This window comes from Tursiops truncatus, chromosome 8, assembly GCF_011762595.2.
Source record: "Tursiops truncatus isolate mTurTru1 chromosome 8, mTurTru1.mat.Y, whole genome shotgun sequence".
NCBI classification, from domain to species: Eukaryota; Metazoa; Chordata; class Mammalia; order Artiodactyla; family Delphinidae; genus Tursiops; species Tursiops truncatus.
Window position 1 is genome coordinate 47614759 of NC_047041.1, and position 22101 is coordinate 47636859.

Here is a 22101-nt window from a genome sequence, read left to right on the forward strand (position 1 = left end):
AATGCAGAATTTCCCACATCTTTAGCATAAGTGCCAGCCAATGTAACCTAAATATTTATTGAATGAATGACTAAGAAAAAGCTCTCTCATGAAGTCCTAAAAATTAGTTCCATCAATGGAGCTGTAAGAGCATCCTTCTCGATAGTCAGTATCTTTGTATATCAGCAAATCAAAGGCTTTGCTGTTTTATCACTCAAATGAGCGGATATGCTTGTAAAAAACTGTCCCATATTTAGTAGTTATTTTCGTAGAGACTTGCCTGTGTTTCTATTCACTTATTAGTTCGTTCACTTCACTCAGATTTTAATGAGCCCCTACTATGTTCTAGGCATGGTCCTAGGCACAGGATAAGGACCTGAAGGTACACTTCAACTTCTTTGTGACACCATCACTTTGGAATAGAGACTGCATTACCCCTTGCCCAAATGGTACCTTACTGTCTTTTGTTGCCATGAACAAAGTTGATTTTCCCTGCGCTGGTAGTCATCATGTTTGGATTTGGTCTAATGTGAGGTTCATGCAGCTTGCCAAGCGTTGGTTCAAATACTAAAATGAATAAATCAGGAGAATCCCTGAGGATACTTACATGGAATTCTGCCCACCGGGAATTTTCAAATGGACACACAAATCACTCTAACACCAGATAAAAAGTGTTGAGTCCCTTAAGTACCCATGAATTACCATAAGAGTTAAGAAAAGGGGTGCCGGGCTTCGTGGAAGGGTATCTCAGCTGAGTTGTGAAGATCAAATAGAATTTTGATATGTAGTCATGATGGTGGAAGAGGGCATTCCAAGTAGAAGGGAATAGTAAAGGTACTTACTAATGGTGTAATCGTGGTTCGTTTTCCATCTGATCATTCACTTAACCAATATTTATCAGATACTTTTTATGTATCAGAAACTGTGTAATATGCCTAGGCATATAGCAATAAATAGCACAAGTTCAAACCCTACCCTGAGGGCATTTACATTCAAATGGATGAGACAAACATTAAATGAATAGTTACATATACATCTGTACTGCACACTTGAATCCTATCCTGTGAAAGTTCTTCATAGCATTTCTCAAAATTGTAACTTAATATTGCACATATACATACACATATATATATCTGTTATTAGAATAGTACAGCAACTGTAGATATTTTGCAAAGCCACTACAAACAAGACAAATAAATCATTCTTTCCCAAATGTTTTGTAGTCTTAAAGCACATGTTAATTTCTTTAGCAAACAGTTAGTACATCCTGTCTGACACATGCTGGACTTGATACTTTAGTATAAAAGTGATAGTATTTATTGAGCACCTATTGTGTGTCACGTTCTGTTCTAAACCCTTCACATATTATTTCACTCAGTTCTGTCAACAGCTCTCTGATGTAGGCACTATCATTTCCATTTTACAAAGTTTACAGAGGTTAAGTAACTTCCTCATGATCACATAGCTAATAAATGGAAAGGCCAGGCCTTGAAACTAGTTATCTGGCTCCAGAGCCCATCTTCTTAATAGGTTCACTAGAATAAGGAGGAAACCACTGAAACCAAAACAACTGCAGCACAGCATGTTAAAAGCAGTAATCAAGGGATATACAAACCACAGTAAATGCAGCAAGGTGGGAGTGATCCATCTGCTTGGAATGGAGAGGAAAGATGACCAAGGAAGACTGAAAAGAGGAGTGAAGTCTTTGGATGGTTTTAAAATAGTGGTTTATCAGATGAAGGAGGAGAGTGAGGCTGCAACAGTAGGTGCAAAGGCACTTAGGCCTGAAAGAACAGTATGGAGTGAGGGATATTTATCAACTTTCCTCAAGTCCTGATCTTCCTCTTTGAGCATTCGGAAGGAATGTCGGGGACAACAAGGATGAGAGTGGGCTCATTTATTTAAGGTAAAGATCCTGTAGGTCAATCAGAAAGGAAGAACTGAATACTTATGGAGCCTTAGAAGAAAATCTCCAGTGGACAAAGAGATGACTTTCAGACCTAGCTTTATTACCTCCACTACATATGGCCTGGCCCACAGGTTAACACCTGTCTATGCCTGGAACTGAGGAAATATACGTGGAGAAGCAGAAAAAGCTTGTGCACAAATATGAAAGAATGAAACAAATGTAGAAAGAGAAAAGCAAATAAGAAACCAAGTGGTCCCAAAGAAGGATAATGAGAGAGATGAGTCTGCCAGAAATGGTGAGAGGTTGGGAGAGGCTGGACTGTGGCTTCCTGGGTCCCTCAGAACTCCCAGTTCTTAGTTCCTATCTATCAAGTGCCTAACTGCTGAGCTTCTTCCCCTTTTAACCAGATATGTTCACATTTTGCCTAAGCTAGTGCAAGTGGCTTTCTGTTCCCTGCAACCAGAGAACCTTCATTACAACAGGGGCTGGTTAGTGGCTAGTGGTCCAGGGACAGGATCCATCCCTACACGAAAGGGCAGAACAACAGCTGGAGAAAAGGTGAGCAAATCGACAGAGTACATTAAGCTTCAAGGTGAAGTTCCATCCTTCAAGACTTAACTCACATCCCCTTCCGTGAGACTTACCTCATACTGTGTAACCAAATGATATGCCTTCTCCCTCATTATTTCAACCCTGATTAACACTCCTTGAAGAAAACTAAGAGTAGGAAACCTACTTCCACATGGCTTTAGTCTATACTTTCTCCTTTAATCATCGCAGTACCAATATGAAATGGCCCCAATATTATTGTCTCCATTTTAGAGGATCAGTACCTTGTTGAAAATCATATAGATGCTAAGACCAGGAGAGAAACCAGGCCTTCTGACCCTAATCCCACCTGCCTTTCTCCTTCACACCCACCGTGGTACTTTGCCCTATTTCTCTTGTGATGTTTCTCTGCTTTGTATTAGAAGCATTCGGGGGATTTCTCTTGTTTCCACAGGACACTGTAAACTCTTTGCAGAGCAAAACCATGTGTTTCCTCTTCCTAGATTCTGCAGCCCCAAGTACAGTGCCTTAAATATGATGTTTCCTAAACCAATCTGTATGGGCTGATTAATACTTAAAATGTAAGAACTTAGGCAGCAGTGAGATGATAATGAGGAAGTAATTCTTCTTGTCTCAAATACATCCTTGAAACCTGTCTCCTCAGCTCAACCATCCCTTCCACAGACCCTGCCTCCAGCCCCTGAATGTCAAATTTGAACCATCATAAGCTCGGGTCAGCTCTAAATAGGATTTGTTCAATGATGAGTTTCAGTCCTAGTTCATGGTGTTCCAAGTGTGTTTTGTCCTTTCTGGATTCTAAATATTACTTGACTCATCATCCTCAATCATGCCAGATGCCTTTTTCTATTTCATTCCTCTTAGCCTCACTTTGCACTTCTGTCTAGTAATACCCCAGTTTTTAGTCTATTTCCTTCCAAAGAATATGAACAAGGCTATTAATGGAATTTCTATTAGTAAAGGAATAAAGGTGACACATAATCTATAGAGATGTTCAACCTAAAGGGGAAGGAAAGAACCGTATCTGAAGTGACCTGGATAATTGCAACAGCCTGGATCTGAATGAACATTTGCAGATTTGTGGTAAAATGGAATGAAATTGTCACTTTTGTTTTTGAACAAAAGGCAAAACTTGCCATCTTCTTATCTTCCTCTCTTGTGCAGTTTGCATTTCTTTGACTGCTGGTCTTGTGATTTCTGTGCATAGGTATCTGGAGTCCGTGAAAAATTAACGCCCAGTGCAGGATGGCTTCTTTTTGTATCAGTATCGCTCATTGTAAAATGTTTGTGTTGACTCATCAAAATGGGGTATTAGTGCAGATATATGTTATGGTACAACAGAGTAAGCCCATCCTCTGCTTCTCCCACTTTCCTCACCTACTCCAGAAATTACAAAAGTAGGGCCCCAAACATATTTGTTACAGGACAGAAAAATAGACAGTTGCTCGGGGTTAATAATAGCAGTCCTCCTACAAGTAACAAAACAAAATTAAAACACACACATATCAAACCCTCAAAACCTTTAATAAGCTAATACTAGAAAAATAGTACTCTTTTAAGCTTCGTTTAGATATTTTTGTTTAGCAGGAACATGCCTAAGAACAATGGAGTTTCTAATGTTTATCTTGTGTAGACACCAGAAAATATACTGTACTAATGTTTTTACTATTGCTGCTGCTGAGACCCCCCACTACACTATTACTACTACCTTATATTTTCCTTATCTTTTTTTATCTTATTGCAATTTTCAAAGCAGTGTAAACTAGATTCTCTCTCATTCACAACTTTGTAAGGTAAGCAAGACAGGTTTTAATATCCCATATTGTTCATAAGAAAATTGAAGTTCAAAAAATTGAAGTGGCTGGGGTCAGAAGTGGTTAAGTAGTAAAACATAATGTAGTAGGGCTAGAGTCTGAATCTACTGCACTTTTGCTCAGATTCAGAGTTTTAGCTTAAAAAAATCTAGGTCCGAATCCTGGCTCTACCACTTGCTATCTTGGGTAAATGCTTAACTTCTCTGTACCTCACTTTCATCCTCTGTAAAATTAGATATTATACAGATATTTTTAGGTTTGTTTGTGGTTTAAATGATATAATGTGAGTTAAACCCTTAGCAAAACAGCTAAGCAAAGAAAGTGGCCAGTAAGGATTGCCACTATTAATGTTGCTGATTTTTAATAATTAGCCCAAATGTATCCTTTTACAAATTGTACAGGGTGTTTTGTTTGTTTGTTTTGCATAGGGTTTTTATATATTATCCCATTTGCTTCTTGAAGAAGCACATTAGGTTGACTAAATAATAATTTATAATCTCCATTTGTACATGAACAGAAATTTCAGAAAGGCTAAATTATTTGACTAAGACCATCATAAAAGTAAGAAGAAATGTCTTAAACCTTAGATGACCCAGATCCTAAACTCTTTTTATTACTGCTTTTATGATATTAAAAATTAGGTTAGTATTAAAATCAGGAATCATCCAATTCTTATTAGTAGTTGAATGTAGCCTTAGAAATAATTTAGGGAGTTAAGTGACCTGATCAAGTTCTGCAATGGTTCAGCTGTCCCTAGATGCCTCATTTGCTGACTCCAAGTATAGGGCTGGGAGGTGCTCTTCCTATAACATAGAAGCATAACATGCAAATGATGTTTGTCAAGTTAAAATGGGCAAGGAGGGGGTCATGAGATGTAAGGTTACAAGCATTATATTCATAAGGAAGTCATCATCTCCTTTCCACTTGTTTGGGGAAATCCTTTATAAAACAAATGAAGGTTCCGAAGTATCTGAGTTTATAATTCCAGTGGACAAAGTGGTCTGAGAGAACAGAGGAGAGTCAGCCTGGGAGCCATCATTTCACTCTCCAACTTGTGACAGAGTCCCCATGTACCAGAGAACAACCTTCTCTCTGCCTTCTTTCTCTTCATTTCATTCTCTCTCACTGCTATACTCTTTCCTCTAGCCCACTGCAACAGATAATATCCCTTCATCTTTCCTCTGATAGGCACAATTGTAGCATTATCCTAGGCCCAGGAGGAGGTAAACTGGCGAACAGAACCCTTGCTTGCAGAATAACAAAGGGTAAGAAAGCCACTGGAAAACTGAGAAACCCAAAGTAACATAGATATTGCCACTCTGGGGAGCTAAGGCACCTGCGGGGCTAGGAACTGGGTGGCATTTTTGGACCTAGAGATTTGTAGGCTCTTGGCTGTGAAACAAAGAGTTCATTGCCTAGTCAATGACAGTATACAAACACATCTGCAAAATATATTCTTTGACACCAGCAATTGCTGGCAGTATTTAGCCAACCTCTATTCTTCTAGTCCACATTCACTTCTCCTTTTTATCTATTCTCTCCCCCATGTTTTTCCTCATTGAAAATGATTTCAAATAAGACATTAATTTTGAAGAAAAAGTGGATAGAGGGGAGATTAATAGACGTATAGATGTTTTCAGCATTTAAAATAAGGAAAATTGATCTAAAATGTTGTCTACTCTGTTTTTTCCACAACGCGGCCCAGGTGCCATCGTTTAAAAGCAGGTATTGAAACATCTTCCAGGCCTAACATGAACGTAAGAACATTATCTCTTACTAATGATGAAATAGTAAACCAAACTCACACCTCCTTTTCATCTCTCTCCCTTACATTTCCTCTCATACACACCCCAGAAAAACATTCTAGATATGAAATATTTTAAGACTTTCTCCATGGCTGTTATGTTTTAAACTTTGAGCATATTATCTAGTATCAAATTATGATTGGTAGGGGAAAAAAATCAAGCAGACCTTAGGTGTTAAGAAACTTTTCCTGGAGTTAAGGCTAATCGAACATGGAGAAAGGCAAGAATGGAAGAAAGAGCTTGGTGATAATTCTCTGTTTCACTTCAAATCTTTTTGTCTCTTTAATATGGAAGAGAATATTTTGCCACTAATTGCATGGTCTTATGGCCAGAAAAGTAACTTATTCACAAGAAAAACAGAATACAGGCTCTAAACATGATCATACAAAATACAGATTATAAAAATGATCGTAAGTGGATTTTTGAGGTGCCTTGTCTAAGACGTCAGAACCTCATCCTTTATCCAGTTCATTAGAAGCCACTTTATATTATTGATCTTTTCCCAGCTTGACTTTTGTCTTTTTTCTGCCTGTCTTAATGTCATGTCTTCTGACTTTCTGTATCTGAATGATAAAAGCAGAGATCATCACCATCCAGAAAGAAGACTTGTATAGCATCCCTGCCTTCTTTCCAGTATTTCCCAGCAGGTCCAAATTTATGATGAGTGAAATCAGATCCTTGATGAGACATAGACTCTTAGAGGTCATCCATTTCACTCTTTATTTCTCAAATATAAAAATAAATTGGGAGGCTCAGTGAATTGCCTTTTCACTGTGAGTTACTGAACGTGATGGGTCAAATAAATGTCCAGTTTGGGGTGGATCTTTTGGGATATATCTTCACGCTCATCTGAGAAGTTTAAGAAATTCTGAGGATGTCATTTTACTTTTTTGACAATCTTTGAGTCCTTAGCTTTTTCACCAGATCCCAGGCTTCCTCTCACCTCTCCAACTTCTGAAATGTAAAGCGGGGTAGTAAATTAGAGCAAGGAACATCTCCTCGCTCCACACAGGGTGGTGATACCACAGAAATATGGATTTGGAGTCAAAAAGAGTGAGCCTTGGCTCCTCTAACTTTTAGTCTAGTGACCTTGGGCAAGTTTTGTTACAGGTTCATGCCGCACTCTCCTTATCTGTATAATGAGCATAATTATAGCATGCAACTCATAGGCTTGTAATGAGAAGTAGAAAAGAATGAGTGTAAAGGAACAGCATATGGTAGACACTGAAGAATCTTTCTGTTTATAACTTTCCCTAACTTACATGCTATGGTTCCGAGTAGCATGGTCTGTAGTGCATGGTAGCTCTAGATGCTATCAATAGCACCAGGCAGTGTGATACAACAGCTTGTCACCAAGGGGCAGCGTGCAATTACCCCTTTCTACCCATTTCGTCTAATCTGTTGCCTCACAGGTTTCTCATGAATCTTCTCTCTTGTTGCTGTGGTTCTAGTTCCAAAGGTTTAAAAACTCATTAACAAACATCTTTTGAGTATACTGTATGCCAAGCACGGTTAGGAGTGTTGGTGGAAGTGGCTAGTGAAGTAATGAAGTAGGATGAGGGCCCTGCCCTCACAATGACTACAGTTTCATCAAGGAGATGCAAATGTCACACATGAACCACTTAGCCATCAACATACGTGTAAGAACAGAAAGAAACGTTCATTAAGAATGGCAGAACTTGGTGCTTTCACGTAATTCCTTTTCCTTTATATTTATAATTTAATGTGAACTGAAGTAGTACAAATAATGAATGTTTTCAAATTTGAGAGGGGCAGGATGGACGGATTGAGGCCTGCAGTGAGGATTGAGGAAGCTTTCATGGAGAGTCTGGGGCTTTAGATTGTCCTTGCAGGATGGAGGGAGCTTGGTTAGGAAGATAAGAGAGGGGACCATGATTGGTTCAGGATGTGGGAGAAGGAAGAAATGTAAACAGTGACCTTATAGTAGGCATAAGCAAGGCGTATGCTTGGAGTAGTGAGAGTCCTGGCCTGATGGAAGTAAAGGAGATGAGAGAAGGAAACTAAACAGCAATCACTGATTGATCACCCACTGTGTGCAAGGCCCTGATCCAGGTACCACAGAAGAAACAGGCCCCACCTCAGCCTGATGAACCGGCTTTGAGCAAGATTTGACAGCTTGCTCAGAATTCTGGTACCCTAAATCTGGAAAATACAACGGGACTGCTAAGATTATAGCTCTTCAGTGGCTTTGCAAAATGGAGCAGATGGTATCCACATGGCTCTTTCCAGGAATAGCACCACGTGGAGTGAAACAGTGAATTAAGTAGGTATGGTTGTTGTGGCATGGGGCACATTGACTAAACCACATCTGAGATTTGAGCTAATGACTCCATTCTTCGTGCAAACTTCACAGAGCATTTGCACAAATGAAGCAGTTAGATCTGTAAATGCTCAGTGTGAATCAGTGGGATTTGTGGCATCATGGACTAATAATGGGAAAAAGCAAGGGGCTCACTGTCAGAAGACCTAGGTTTGAATCTCAGCTTTGCTTTTCTCTAGATGTCTGACTTTGGGAAATACACTGGATCACTCTGGGGTTCTGTTTACTTACCTATAGACAAGGGAAAGTTCCACCAGTCCCTCTGGGGTTCTGTGAAGAGCAGATAAGAAAGCAGAGGTGGAGAGCTTAGCATATTTCCTGACACACAGCGGGTATTGGTCAATGAATGTTAGTTCCCTTTCCTCTGCCTGTGGGAGTGAAATGATCTAATGTGTGTGGACACACATCATAAATTATGAAGCATGATATAGGTGGCCAATCTAATATAATTATCTATTTGAGTTTGAGTGATGATCTACAGACCTAGTTTTGGTGAGTCTTTTATTTTAGCCTTTTACACTAACTGCAAAGAGGTATGTGGAGAGGGTGTAGGATGGAGGTCTGAAGAGTCTTCATAACAGCTCAAGCAATTTATATCTGTTTCTCCAAGTGGGATTGATTCTAGAGAAATATAGTAAGAAAAACTCTGTTTAATTCTGGATCTTTACTTTCTGTGCCTCATTCTCCAGGCTGCCCCATCTTTTCTGTACTAGGGATAAAGAGGTGCCCAACTCAGCCTAACTGAGGCCCTTAGGATATCATTCATATTTTGCAAAATATTACAGTACCTTGTATTTTAAGGGAGGATCAAACAGACATGTTATCACTTTAATCCAAAGGGAAGAAATACTAATGGTGTATTTTCAAAGATCAGTGAAAGAACTTGTGTTGACTAAAACAGACTTCTGGATACGTATCAAATTTTAATAGGGAGCAGAAGCAAATATTTTGTATGTAAGTGTTACCCACTTTGGAACTAGGCTGATAGGTTTGACTCTTGACCTTGCCGTTACCAGCTGGATGACCTTGAACAAATTGCTTAACATCTCTGTGCCTCAGTTTTCTGTAGAGTGAGGATATTATTATTTTTTTATTATTAAGAGAGTTCAGGCAAGCAGAGATGAATCGAGTTCAAGCCAAACATAAATCTGACATTCTTTCTTCCCATTTTCTGAGCCAGTCTGGTGGTAAGCTAGGTAGGTAATGATCCCTGCGTTTTATTAAGTGCTAGGGAGAGGAACCAGGGTATTAGCTTCCTCCAAAATTGCTCCCTTGAGATATCCTGCCATGACCATTAACCTGCAGTTATGCCTTGGCTAGCCAAGCCTTGGGCGCTCACATTGATCACTCACCCACTCACCTGGTATTGCCTCAGTGTCCTCACCTGTGAGGGGGGTTCCCCTATGTCACTGCAGGGTAAGGGCAAACCAGGTGACAGGCCAGAACCACTTGGCGCTGCTATTGGTGATGACTCAGATCAAATTGCACCCACCTGGCCGGTCTTGGGGAGAGGGAATAGGAAAAGGGAGAGGAAATCCAGGAAAGCAAGAAATAACCACAGTAATAAATAATATAACCTTACATCTATAGAACACCTCTCTTTCTCACTTCACGTGCATTATTTCCCTAGCTAACTTCTTGGGAAATAGGTTAACTGGAAAATAGCATTGTCCCATTTTTTAAGCAGGGTTTTGAAAGAGATTAAGGGACCTAGAAACCCTCTGAGAATTGGGAATTGAATCTGAGTCAGTACGGTGAGAAATTTCTCTTCAGACTGCCAAAGAGAAACTAGCAACTTTCGGGGCAGAAAATAACTGCATTTTTCGCCCTTAACTGGAAAAACTCAGGAGAGGGAAGCAGGAGATGGTGGTGGTTACCAGCATGGGTTCTGGGGCTGGAAAGGCCTGGGTTTGACACCTGGTTGTGATACCTCTTAGATTTGTGACCTTAGGCAAGTGATTTAGCCACTTTGAGCCTCCCCTTCTTTCTTTCTTTCTTTCTTTCTTCTTTTTTTAAATGAGAGTGATAATGTTTTCCTTAGAACATCTTGGGAAGTAAATGCATTGATGTATCTTAAGTATTTATCACAACCCTGGAACATAATATTCATTCAGTAAATGCTTACTATTTTATTATTGTTATTCTTGTTGCTGTTATCCTGTCTTCTGTTTTGATATTAAATAATTGTGAGCTCTGAGGCATGCCTCTTCCTTTCTCTGTCTCCATTTCATACTTGTAAAATGAAAGGTAGAATTAAATGATTCTTAAGGCCTCAGCTTCAAGTTTTATGATTCTCGAGTAGATTTGTTCTTCCTGTTTTGTTTCCTCGTCTCTCATATAACCATCAATATGTCTTTAATCAGTAATTTACCAAAGAGTTTCTTTGGAGCTTACTCAAAGAAATCCTGATTGAGTCAGCCTGCGTGTGCCTGTGCTTCGCCTTCTCCTAAGTCGTGGCAACTTCAGGCTTGTTCATACAATGCACTAGGGCCAGAGGGAGGAGGGGCAGGTTTTGGAACCAGCCTGGATCAAGGTGGATGTCTAATTTGGCTTTCAGCTGGCCTCTGAGTTGTTGGTGAACAGTCAAAATTAGAATCTAAAGAGTTCTGGTAAAGTGTGATTCCATTCTGAAAGGCAGTAGAGCATGATTGTCAAGAGCATGGACTCGGGGTTGGGAGGAGGATAAATTAGGAGTTTGGATTAACAGATACACACTACTATATATAAAATAGATAAACAACAAGGACCTACTGTATAGCACAGGGAACTATATTCATTATCTTGTAATAACCTATAATGGAAAAGAATCTGAAAAAAATACATGAAAATGAATACATATATGTATGTGTAACTAAATCACTTTGCTGTATACCTAAAACTAACACAACATTGTAAATGAACTATACTTCAATTTAAAATATGGTAAAAAAATAAATAACATAAAAGTATATAGCTTAAAAAAAAAAAGAGCATGGACTCTGAGCCAGACTGTCAGATTGTTTGGGTTTGAAGACAATCTATTTACCAGATGTCTGACTTTGGGAAAGTTACCTAACCTCTATTTTCTCACCTGTAAATTGAGAATAACAGCGTCTCATTGGGTTATGTGAGGATTAACTAAGTTAATTGATATAAATAAGTGCCGTATAAGTATTTGCCTTTATTATTATCCATCCCAGTGTTAACATATCAGGAGATCTGTGTATGGTGGGTCATGGTACCGTGAGATTCCAGGTAGTCATGATGCTCAGCCAGTGATGATGATCAACCAGGCAACTACGGATCCTTCAAGTAGGTAAATCCTGGCATCTCCTTCAAGTAAGAGTAGGACCTTACCTGCGGACAACTAGGGGTGTGTGGCTCCACCCAACAGATTGTGGGAAAGAAGAAGAAGGAAGAAAGGGTTTCAGTCCAGAAGAGAACTACAGGCAGTCAATTGAGGCAGAAGTCCCCCCAACCACATCACAGTTTTTAATTTCCAGAATGGGCCAACATGATGGAGGATTAGGGAGGAAACCTAATAAAAATAACGTTGTCCTGAGTTCAGTCTTTAGCATACCAAATCAGTACTTAACGGGAGATATCTCATTTCAGAGCTGATTGGGTATGTGGGTAGTAACCCCCATGTTCTACTCCCCTGGTTAGGATCGGGACATGGTCTGATTGGGGCTCACCCTGATGACAGCCCTCTGTGGGAATTGTGAAGCTAAAAGACTGTTAATATGGTATCTTGTAGCATCCAATCTAAACCAGCTAATATTTATCTTGAGGTTCTGGGATCTCCACCTCTCTCAGTGAAATCATATGCCCACACAAATGGACTCATTTTAAAACTGTCAGTGAGTTCCATTTTGTTTTAAGTTGTCATGCCACACTGTAGATAGAGCCTGTGTTACTTCTTGCATATTCAGGAGCCTTGTCCTTTAAGAAGATAAGCCAAAGATTCTAGGCCCCCAGAACAGCTCACAAGTTATTCTTGCCATATTTACCTCCTGTTAATTTGGCCTACTGTCAACTACCTGCCTTCTACTTGCATGTTCCAGGTCAGCTGAAATCCCTGCACAATTCCTAGCCGCATCAACGTTACTATTCAGTTCGTGCTGTATCTGGGTCACTTGGCTGTGTGGGTTTCTCTTCTTCTCTACTTCGCTTCTTAAAAGCTTAGGTATAGGCCTGGATTCGGTCTTTTGACCCTCCCGCTGGTTAGCCTGTCCTTGTCGGACCTAAGCCTCGCAGAGTATGTTCTTTGACTGACTGGCTGCTCTACCACCCCTGCCAATACCTTGCTTGAAGGGTCTTCCTCTGGCTGGGTGACCACCCGCCCATTTATGTCAGAGGTATTTCACAGATCTGGCACTTAACAAGTATCACATCAGTTGGAATTAATGAACTTCTTTGGAAATTTGCATTCACTATATAAGATTCTTTATTAGTTACAAGCAACAGAAATTTAGTTTCTCTTTTACTATCATAAGCAAAGTTATTGATGTAATATTTGGGTATCCCATGGAACCCAAGGACAGGAAGGTGGCAGGAATTTATGAATAACTTGATCTAATAATTTAAATTGTATCAGTATTTTCTCTGCTTGCATCTGGCTTCTCTATGATTATCTTTATTCTTCCCTCTTGCTATAAACTATTTTTTTTTTCCACATGGAAGAGAATGTAATATAAGAGTCAAACCATTTACATCTTATAGCTGGGTCGTGCAAGAGAGATGAATTTTCTTAAACCTTTATATTTACATGAAGACAAGCCTTTAAGCTTCTGGTTTAAAGGAGAGTTTTTTTTGGGGGGGGGGGTTTGTATTTGTATCTTTCCAGTTAATGGAAATAAGCATATTGAAGGGGGATGCTGGAATCTGCTAAGTCATCCATTTGATTTAGGGGTTCATTTAAAGAGAATATCCAATATGGAAAGAGAAGGTGTGTATGGCGAGGCAGTGTGAAGTGTGGAGATGAAGCTTAGAGGGAATTATCAAAGTAACAGGGGAACTGGTTTTCAGACTCAGAAACCAAACTTGATCAAACTAGGCATGGACTCACATGATCTCAAAAGACAGAAAAGAAACAGGAGTCAGGCTGAGCCGAGAGAAAATCTGACATTAACAGCTGGAGAGAAAAGCACATTCATGGGCCATACCTAGAACTCTACTGCACTCTGTGCTACTACAACTTGGGGCTTTTATTCTCTGCTATTATGTGCCATTGAGTACCTAAAAGGTTCCAGGAAGCTTCTGGGAAAATGGTCTGGGGAGGGCTGTGGGGGTCCTGGAGCAGAGCAATGGGGAATCTTCAGAAAGTCTGATGTAGTGGGATATTGTGTTATTCAGAATAGCCCACCCTGGCATCTCCTTGGCACTCACATCAGGCAGTTGCCAATGTCAGATGTATGTGATGTATGTTTGTTCACACAATCCACACACGTTTGTTCATGCATTTTTAGTGACTTTTCTAGATGTAGGAATTAACTGTGCTTCTGGATCTTTTTAACACCAAGAAGGAGCAATGAACTTTCCACATTACATAGAATGTATTTCAATGCATAAATGCATAAATGCTTTTACATCCTGCATTTATGAAATAATTATTATTTCAAAAAACTGGATAATTAAGTGTTGGTGCCTGGTTAAAGAAAGAAGGTGATAGTGGATATTGGAAAAGTCATCACAGTTTTGTTGGTAACATAAGATATTTTGAGGTTATGTCAGAAATGCTCTCCAAAGCTTTCAGTGAGATATTACTTTCCTTTGTACTATACTTTATAGCTACATTTAGTCAGTAATCCTACGTATTTCCTGAGCTCCTTCTGTGTACCCAGATGCTGTGAAAAAATCTAGGAAAGTATACAATCCTTGTCATTGAGAGAGTCTCATTGGAAAGACCAAATTTACATACATGAAATGGAAAATAGCAATAGAAACGTACAAAAGTGATAAATGTCATTGTATAGGAACTGGGCCTATGCATAATATTTATTTCCAGACTACATTAATGCAATTTATAGAAGGAAAACAAGAGTAAGATGAGTTGAAAGTCCCAAATCAAATCAATGCATACTTATTGATCAAAGTGTAGTAGATAATAAGGGGAAATACAAGTATTGCATATGATACTCAGAAAGTTTGAAGTCTAGTCAAGGAGACAAGACACAAATCTTTTGAGAGTCCTGGGAACCAATTAGAAAGCACAGAAGAAACATCATCAAAACTAAAAAACAAACAACAACAACAAAAACCATTAAGGAATTACCAGTTTGCTTTCAACATCTAATATGCAGGATCCTGTGGCATCTCTTACCTTCAGGGTGGTCTTTGCTTTGCCTGGGTCTTACTTGCTGCTCTTGCTAGAGATCTCAAATCACTGCAGGCCTCTTGTGATGGAGACTCCTAGATAATGGAATCATAGAACAACTCAGCGTGGAAAACATGGATCAGAAAGGCTGGTGTGAAATCTCAGCTGTCATTTTCTCTGAGCCTCAGTTTTCTCATCTATAACATAGAGATAGTGACAATAATGCCTCATCAGTATGGTTTTGTGGAGATTAAATTAGGATATATGTACATATATATATTCTTATAAATGGACAAGTAATATGCGTTTAATAAATGGTAATTTTCATGATCTAATCAGTTCTTTTTAGTGCAACTGTGCCACTAACCTAGTATTGAGATCTCTGGGGCATAAACAATTCACAAACCATCCAATGGTATTTTATCCTTATGATAGTCCATCTTTAGGGGCATTAACTAATGATAGCATTTAACATTGATTCTGAAATTTATGTTTACAAAGCACATTCAAATATATCACCTCATTTATTCTTCAGACAACCTTTTTAGAAGGTGATTATTTCTATTTCCATTCTACAGAGAAGGAAAATGAGGCAGAGAGAGTTAGTGGGCTTGACCCCAGATCAAATTACCAAGAAGTTGCTGAGCCCCCAAATCATATAATCAGGAAGTTGCTAAACCAAACTTGAGCTCAGGTCTTCAGACTCCAAACCTCATGTTCTTCTCCCTATACTACAGGCCTCTTAACAAACACTGTTTTTTGGTGAGGTCCAGTGGCAACTGTCTTTCTCCAGAGCCCCTATTTATCCACAAGGTACTTGATATTAGGAGTTAACAAATAAACCATGAATATTTAGTTGACCCACTATGCAGATATGTAGAACAGGGTCGTGTTTTCACTGACCAGTGATTTTAGTTAAAACCTGGAATTTTGTTCTGTAAAATCTGCTGGATTGCCATTGGTTTTGCCATTAGATTAGGATTCCATAGGCACAGATTGACATTAAAAAGCTGTTAACTCTGTTAACTCCAGAGGGCATAGCTAATGAAATGTCCCAAAGTTGGGTACTTGTGCAAACTACCGTGTCGTATAGGACAGCTCTCGATTAATCATGATGAGACTATTTCCTCTATCTAAATGAAATCTGCAGTTTGGGAAGGAGATTAAAGATCCTTCAGGGCATGAAGGAAAAGTTGCTGTGAATATTCTAGAGACAGAAAATAAAGATAGATCTACTTAATATTCATGAAGTCAGATTGGTTGATGCAAATAGATTGCAATCTCTTATTTTCTAAGACTTGGCTTGTAACACTCCTGTATCAGTTTTACACAGATTCTATTCAACTTTAAAAGGAATGGCTGTATTTTGGACAATTTTTTTAAAGAAACTTTAGCATATATAATATGATTTTCTGTCACCTTTGACTAATTTTTAATTTTCTGAGGATATCTAAAGTATATCATCAAAGGTGCATAAACGACAAAGAAAAGGTATGACACAGCATGAAAAATAAGTAAATATATGTAAGATGTCAATAAGTGAACCCTTCTATTTTGTTTTGTATACAACATACTCTCAAAAGCCAGTTTAAAGAAAAGAGTTACATTGTTTTAGGTTTAATTTTGCTTCCATGAGAGAGAAATCAAAATTCTTTAGCACAGCCATTTCATAAAGAAATTTTTAACTCCTCGCCAAGTTTATTGGAAGTCCTTGCCTCTTACACTGTACGAATGCTCACTTCCTCACCTTTGAGTTCTGTTGCTTACTTCATTTCATTATGTGGTCAATGTTGCAAACATATATTTGAAGGGAGGAGGGTGAAGGGGACTCTGAGCCACTTCATTTATCCCCCCCGCAACACCTGACATAGTGCCTATACAGGTTCTCAAGAAATACTGTGGAGCTCTTGGTTAAATAAGTTAACAGATCCTATCTCAGAATAGACAACTTGTTATTTAAAACTTTTTTCTATTTCTCTTTTTTAGGCCAGCCCTGCTCCTATAATTGTCAACACAGATACTTTGGACACGATTCCTTATGTAAGTAACATTTTTATTAAGACTATCTTTAAAAACCAATAGAACTCAATCAGCTGAATTTAAAATTTTGTACATATTCCGTTTTACCCAATCCAGATAATCTCGTGAAATGATGTGTAGCATGAGTTCTCTTTTGAGTTTTCTTTTGATATTTGCTAACTCACAGCTTAGGCATGCTGACATTTTCCTCTTTGATTCATTGTTTTGTAAAGCACAAGGGCCTATCATGAGAAAAATAAACCGCAGCCAATTGTGATCAAATAATGTTAGTTTCTTAAGTGGTTCCCTGAAAAGAGATTGAACAAACTTCTCTGGGTTTCTTAATAAAGGAATACTCAAATCAATTTATATGATAGAGTCTAGAACATAATAAGTGATCATTAAATATTTAATGGATTTTGCTAGGCTTCTAACAAGAATTGGAACAAAATTTTGGGAGGATGAATTCTATCTATATATAATAAGATGTATGGTTTTATAGAAGCATGGGGCATGAGATAAAAAGCACAGGCAGATCAGTAAAGCCCCAAATTCTGTATCTGAAATATAACCACTATTATGGCCAAAATTCTTGACGACAGTCTGGCTGGGCAGGGGTGATTGGAAAGTGGTGCTGGGCCACAGTGGTATGAGTGGTTGACTTTATGGAGGTCCATAAAGTCGTAAAGCTTTGTGAGTCGCCCTAGCTGATGGATAGAGGAGAGTGATTTAGGAAGATGGGACACAGATGCATGCAGACAGAAGGTTTGAAGCAAAGAGAAGGGCTGCAGGCATAATGCACAAGAACAAACAGATCCCTGGTCTTTGATTAAATGAGTACAAAGTGCTTGGTAAGTACTGGCTATTCTTAGTCTTAGACCCCAACCTCAAATGCCTACAAGGACCAAGCAAGTCACAGAAATAGTTGGAGCAGGAGGCATGGGGAGAGAGGGTAATAGAGAGCATGTGATCTTCCAAAGTGAGAGCAGCTGCCACTTGGCTCCAGTGGGTGGGGACCAAAGGGAAATGGGATCAAGAGTTGCCTGATCATTCCGTTTCTCAAGAGAAATCAGAAATTTGAATTTTTATACAATTTTACAGGCAACTAATTCTCAAAAGTTCAAACCCTCTGTGCCAAAGTGTGTCTAGTCTAAAGGCTGCCCTTTGGGAGATACCTGCCTCAGAGGAACTGGAGGTCCTGAGCAGGTTCTGCAAGCCGGGACTCGGCCACAGGGGAGCAGAATGCCAGAAGTGGAGTGCAAGTTGGGACTTGATTACAGGGACAAGTGATTAAAACTGGGACACAGGGTCAGGACAGGAATAACAGCGAGCTTGACTTTAATGCTGAATCACCTGAACTACTGAACTAGGGCTTCTTAAATCTTTGTGAACAAGAGTCATTTGGGGTCAGACTGGAAATGGGGTTAAGCTTACCGGTAGGAATCAAGTGGCCCCAGCTGTGGAAAGTAAACGACTCTGTTGGAAGGAAGCAAAGCAAATATTAAAGACACATAGTGTTCCCTATTCTATCTGTCACTCTTCCTACCCTTCTTTGTTTTTCAAACGTTTATATTAGGATTATTGTATGCCTGACGCTGCTTTAAGCACTTATCAAATATTAACTCATTTAATCCTCGTAACAACCCTATGAGATAGGTACTGTTAATTTCTCCATTTTACAGATGAGGAAACTGAGTCATAAAGAAGTTAAGTAACTTTCTCAAAATTGCACAGTAAGAGGCAGAGCCAAGAATGAATCTAGGTATCCTGGCTGTAGAGTTTGAGATCTTACTTGTCTCTGATCTTTCTGCTGCTTGTGTTTCCTCCTTCCCTCCCTCCTTTTCTGCCTCTCAGCTTGAGAACAAAGTTTTGTTACTTACTCCTCAGCAATGTGTAGCTTTGGGTGGATGACAAGTTGTCACAGAAGCTTAAATACCCTTGAGGCAGGGATCCATATATATATTAAGGAATTCTATGTCTTTAATATAATGAATCTCTTTACTATACCCATTGGCATCATCTAAAGCAGATGAGCAGTGCTTTGAAGTAGACATGGAGCAGAGAGACTTGACCGTGTTAAGTAGGACTGCTTTCTTGTGATAGACCTATATTTATTCAAAGCCTTCTATTAGGGTTTTCATGACTGACTTCCAGATGCCATCATGTACAAATAATTTATGAATAAGAATCTAAGGATTTTGAATAGACATGCTCAATTGGTAGCCCAACTGATTAGCTAGTAAAATCAGCCATGTATAACAAATTAATCAAATTGCTCTCATTCTCCTAAATATCAATTCTGTATCTGATTTTGAGTTCTTCAAAGGGATTTTTTTTTAATTATCTTCAACTTTGTTGTACTTAATGCAAACCCTCTTTGAGCTTCCTTAAGGGTAGGATCTTTAGAGATGTTTGCTAAGTATGATGAAACTGTCCCAATTCTCATGGCAGTGTGTTGTTGAGCTATTCATTTACTCCTTCTGGACGTAAATTGATATATAAGATAGGAATTATAATATCTACCTCAGAGGTGTTAGTGAGGATCTCATAAGGTTATGTGTATGAAGTCATGCTTCATTAACTTCCAGTTAATGAGCGTTTATTTATTATTTTATTCAATAAATACATATGCAGTAACATGTGCTAGACCCTGAGAGAATATTAAATATTAATATCTTCCCCCATGTATGAGAAACATAACTATAATATGTATTGAAAAATGGCAGATTTAGCACACAAGCATTAATGTAGATCAATGTGCTTTGTGTCTGGACATAGGCCTAACCCTCCCTTTTGTTCCTGACTCACCTTGAACAAATCACTGTTCCTTTTGCAGTCTATTTTCTCATTCCTTGGTGTTCTATACTTTGTTTTCCTCTTTTCTGTCACATGTTCTAGTTCACATAATTTCAGTTCTATTTAATGAAAAAACAAATTCAGAGTTCCCCAGAGCATTTCAGTCATGTTGCATAAGAACATGTCCTTCCTTAAAATATTACCTAAATGACAAATTTTAACTTATGCATTAAAGTCCTCCCCAAAAATAATTTCATTACAAGTAAATGTATTAATTTTGCCAAATAGCAAATTTGGTTTTAGAAATATATGGTCCTCTGTGAAGCCATCTGTTCCTGGACTTCTGTTTGTTGGAAGATTATACTTTTTTTTTTTTTTTTGTGGTACGCGGGCCTCTCACTGTTGTGGCCTCTGCCGTTGCGGAGCACAGGCTCCGGACGCGCAGGCTTAGTGGCCATGGCTCACAGGCCCAGCTGCTCCGCGGCATGTGGGATCTTCCCGGACCGCGGCACGAACCCATGTCCCCTGCATTGGCAGGCGGACTCTCAACCGCTGCGCCGCCAGGGAAGCCCCCTGTTGGAAGATTTTAAATCACAGTTTCACTTTCAGTGCTTGTGATTGCTCTGTTCATATTTTCTATTTCTTCCTGATTTAGTCTCAGATGGTTGTACATTTCTAAGAATTTGTCCATTTCTTCCAGGTTGTCCATTTTATTGGCATATAGTTTCTTGTAGTAATTTCTCATGATCCTTTGTATTTCTGCAGTGTCGGTTGTTACTTCTCCTTTTTCATTTCTAATTCTATTGATTTGAGTCTTCTTCCTTTTTTTCTTGATAAGCCTGGCTAATGGTTTATCAATTTTGTTTATCTTCTCAAAGAACCAGCTTTCAGTTTTATTGATCTTTGCTATCATTTCCTTCATTTCTTTTTCATTTATTTCTGATCTGATCTTTATGATTTCTTTCCTTCTGCTAACTTTGGGGTTCTTTTGTTCTTCTTTCTCTAATTATTTTAGGTGTAAGATTAGGTTGTTTATTTGAGACATTTCTTGTTTCTTAAGGTAGGATTGTATTGCTATAAACTTCACTCTTAGAACTGCTTTTGCTGCATCCCATAGATTTTGGGTCGTCGTGTTTTCATTGACATTTGTTTCTAGGTATCTTTTGATTTCCTCTTTGATTTCTTCAGTGATCTGTTGGTTATTAAGTAGTGTGTTGTTTAGCCTCCATGTGTTTGTATTTTTTACAGATTTTTTCCTGTAATTGATATCTAGTCTCATAGTGTTGTGGTCAGAAAAGATACTTGATACAATTACAATTTTCTTAAATTTACCAAGGCTTGATTTGTGACCCAAGATATGATCTATCCTGGAGAATGTTCCATGAGCACTTGAGAAGAAAGTGTATTCTGTTTTTTCCGGATGGAATGTCCTATAAATATCAGTTAAGTCCATCTTGTTGAATGTATCATTTAAAGCTTTTGTTTCCTTATTTATTTTCATTTTGGATGATCTGTCCATTGGTGAAAGTGGGGTGTTAAAGTCCCCTGCTATGATTGTGTTACTGTCGATTTCCCCTTTTATGGCTGTTAGTATTTGCCTTATGTATTGAGGTGTTCCTATGTTGGGTGCATAAATATTTACAATTGTTATATCTTCTTCTTGGATTGATCCCTTGATCATTATGTAGTGTCCTTCTTTGTCTCTTGTCATAGTCTTTGTTTTGAAAACCTTTACAGACAAGTAAAAGCTAAGAGAATTCAGCACCACCAAGCCAGCTTTACAGCAAATGCTAAAGGAACTTCTCTAGGCCGGAAACACAAAGAAGGAAAAGACCTACAATAAAAACCCCAAAACAATTAAGAAAATGGTAATAGAAACATACATACTGATAACTACCTTTAATGTAAATGGATTAAATGCTCCAACCAAAAGACATAGATTGGCTGAATGGATACAAAAACACGACCTGTATATATGCTGTCTACAAGAGACCCACTTCAAACCTAGGGACAATACAGACTGAAAGTGAGGGGATGGAAAAAGATATTCCATGCAAATGGAAATCAAAAGAAAGCTGGAGTAGCAATTCTCATATCAGACAAAATAGACTTTAAGATAAAGACTATTACAAGAGACAAAGAAGGACACTACATAATGATCAAGGGATCAATCCAAGAAGGTGTAACAGTTGTAAATATTTATGCACCCAACATAGGAGTACCTCAATACATAAGGAAAATTATAACAGCCATAAAAGGGGAAATCGACAGTAACACAGTCATAGTAGGGGACGTTAACACCCCACTTTCACCAATGGACAGATCAACCAAAATGAAAATAAATAAGGAAACACAAGCTTTAAATGTTACATTAATCAAGATGGGCTTGATTGATATTTATAGGACATACCATCCAAAAACAACAGAAAACACTTTCTTCTCAAGTGCTCAGAGAACATAGATCATGTCTTGGGTCACAAATCAAGCCTTGGTAAATTTAAGAAAATTGAGATTGTATCAGGTATCTTTTGTGACCACAACATTATGAGACTAGATATCAATTACAGGAAAAAATC

General features: G+C 38.6%; 1 protein-coding gene across 2 annotated transcripts in view; it reads left to right on the forward strand.

The window, feature by feature from the left end:
• Positions 1-22101, forward strand: part of DLG2 (discs large MAGUK scaffold protein 2) — a 2041254-nt gene that overhangs the window by 1259313 nt on the left and 759840 nt on the right. For both annotated transcript variants that reach the window (XM_073808350.1, XM_019948680.3), the window contains one exon: positions 16697-16750. In XM_073808350.1, the coding sequence (XP_073664451.1) occupies positions 16697-16750 (54 nt within the window). The remainder of the gene's footprint in view (positions 1-16696; positions 16751-22101) is intronic.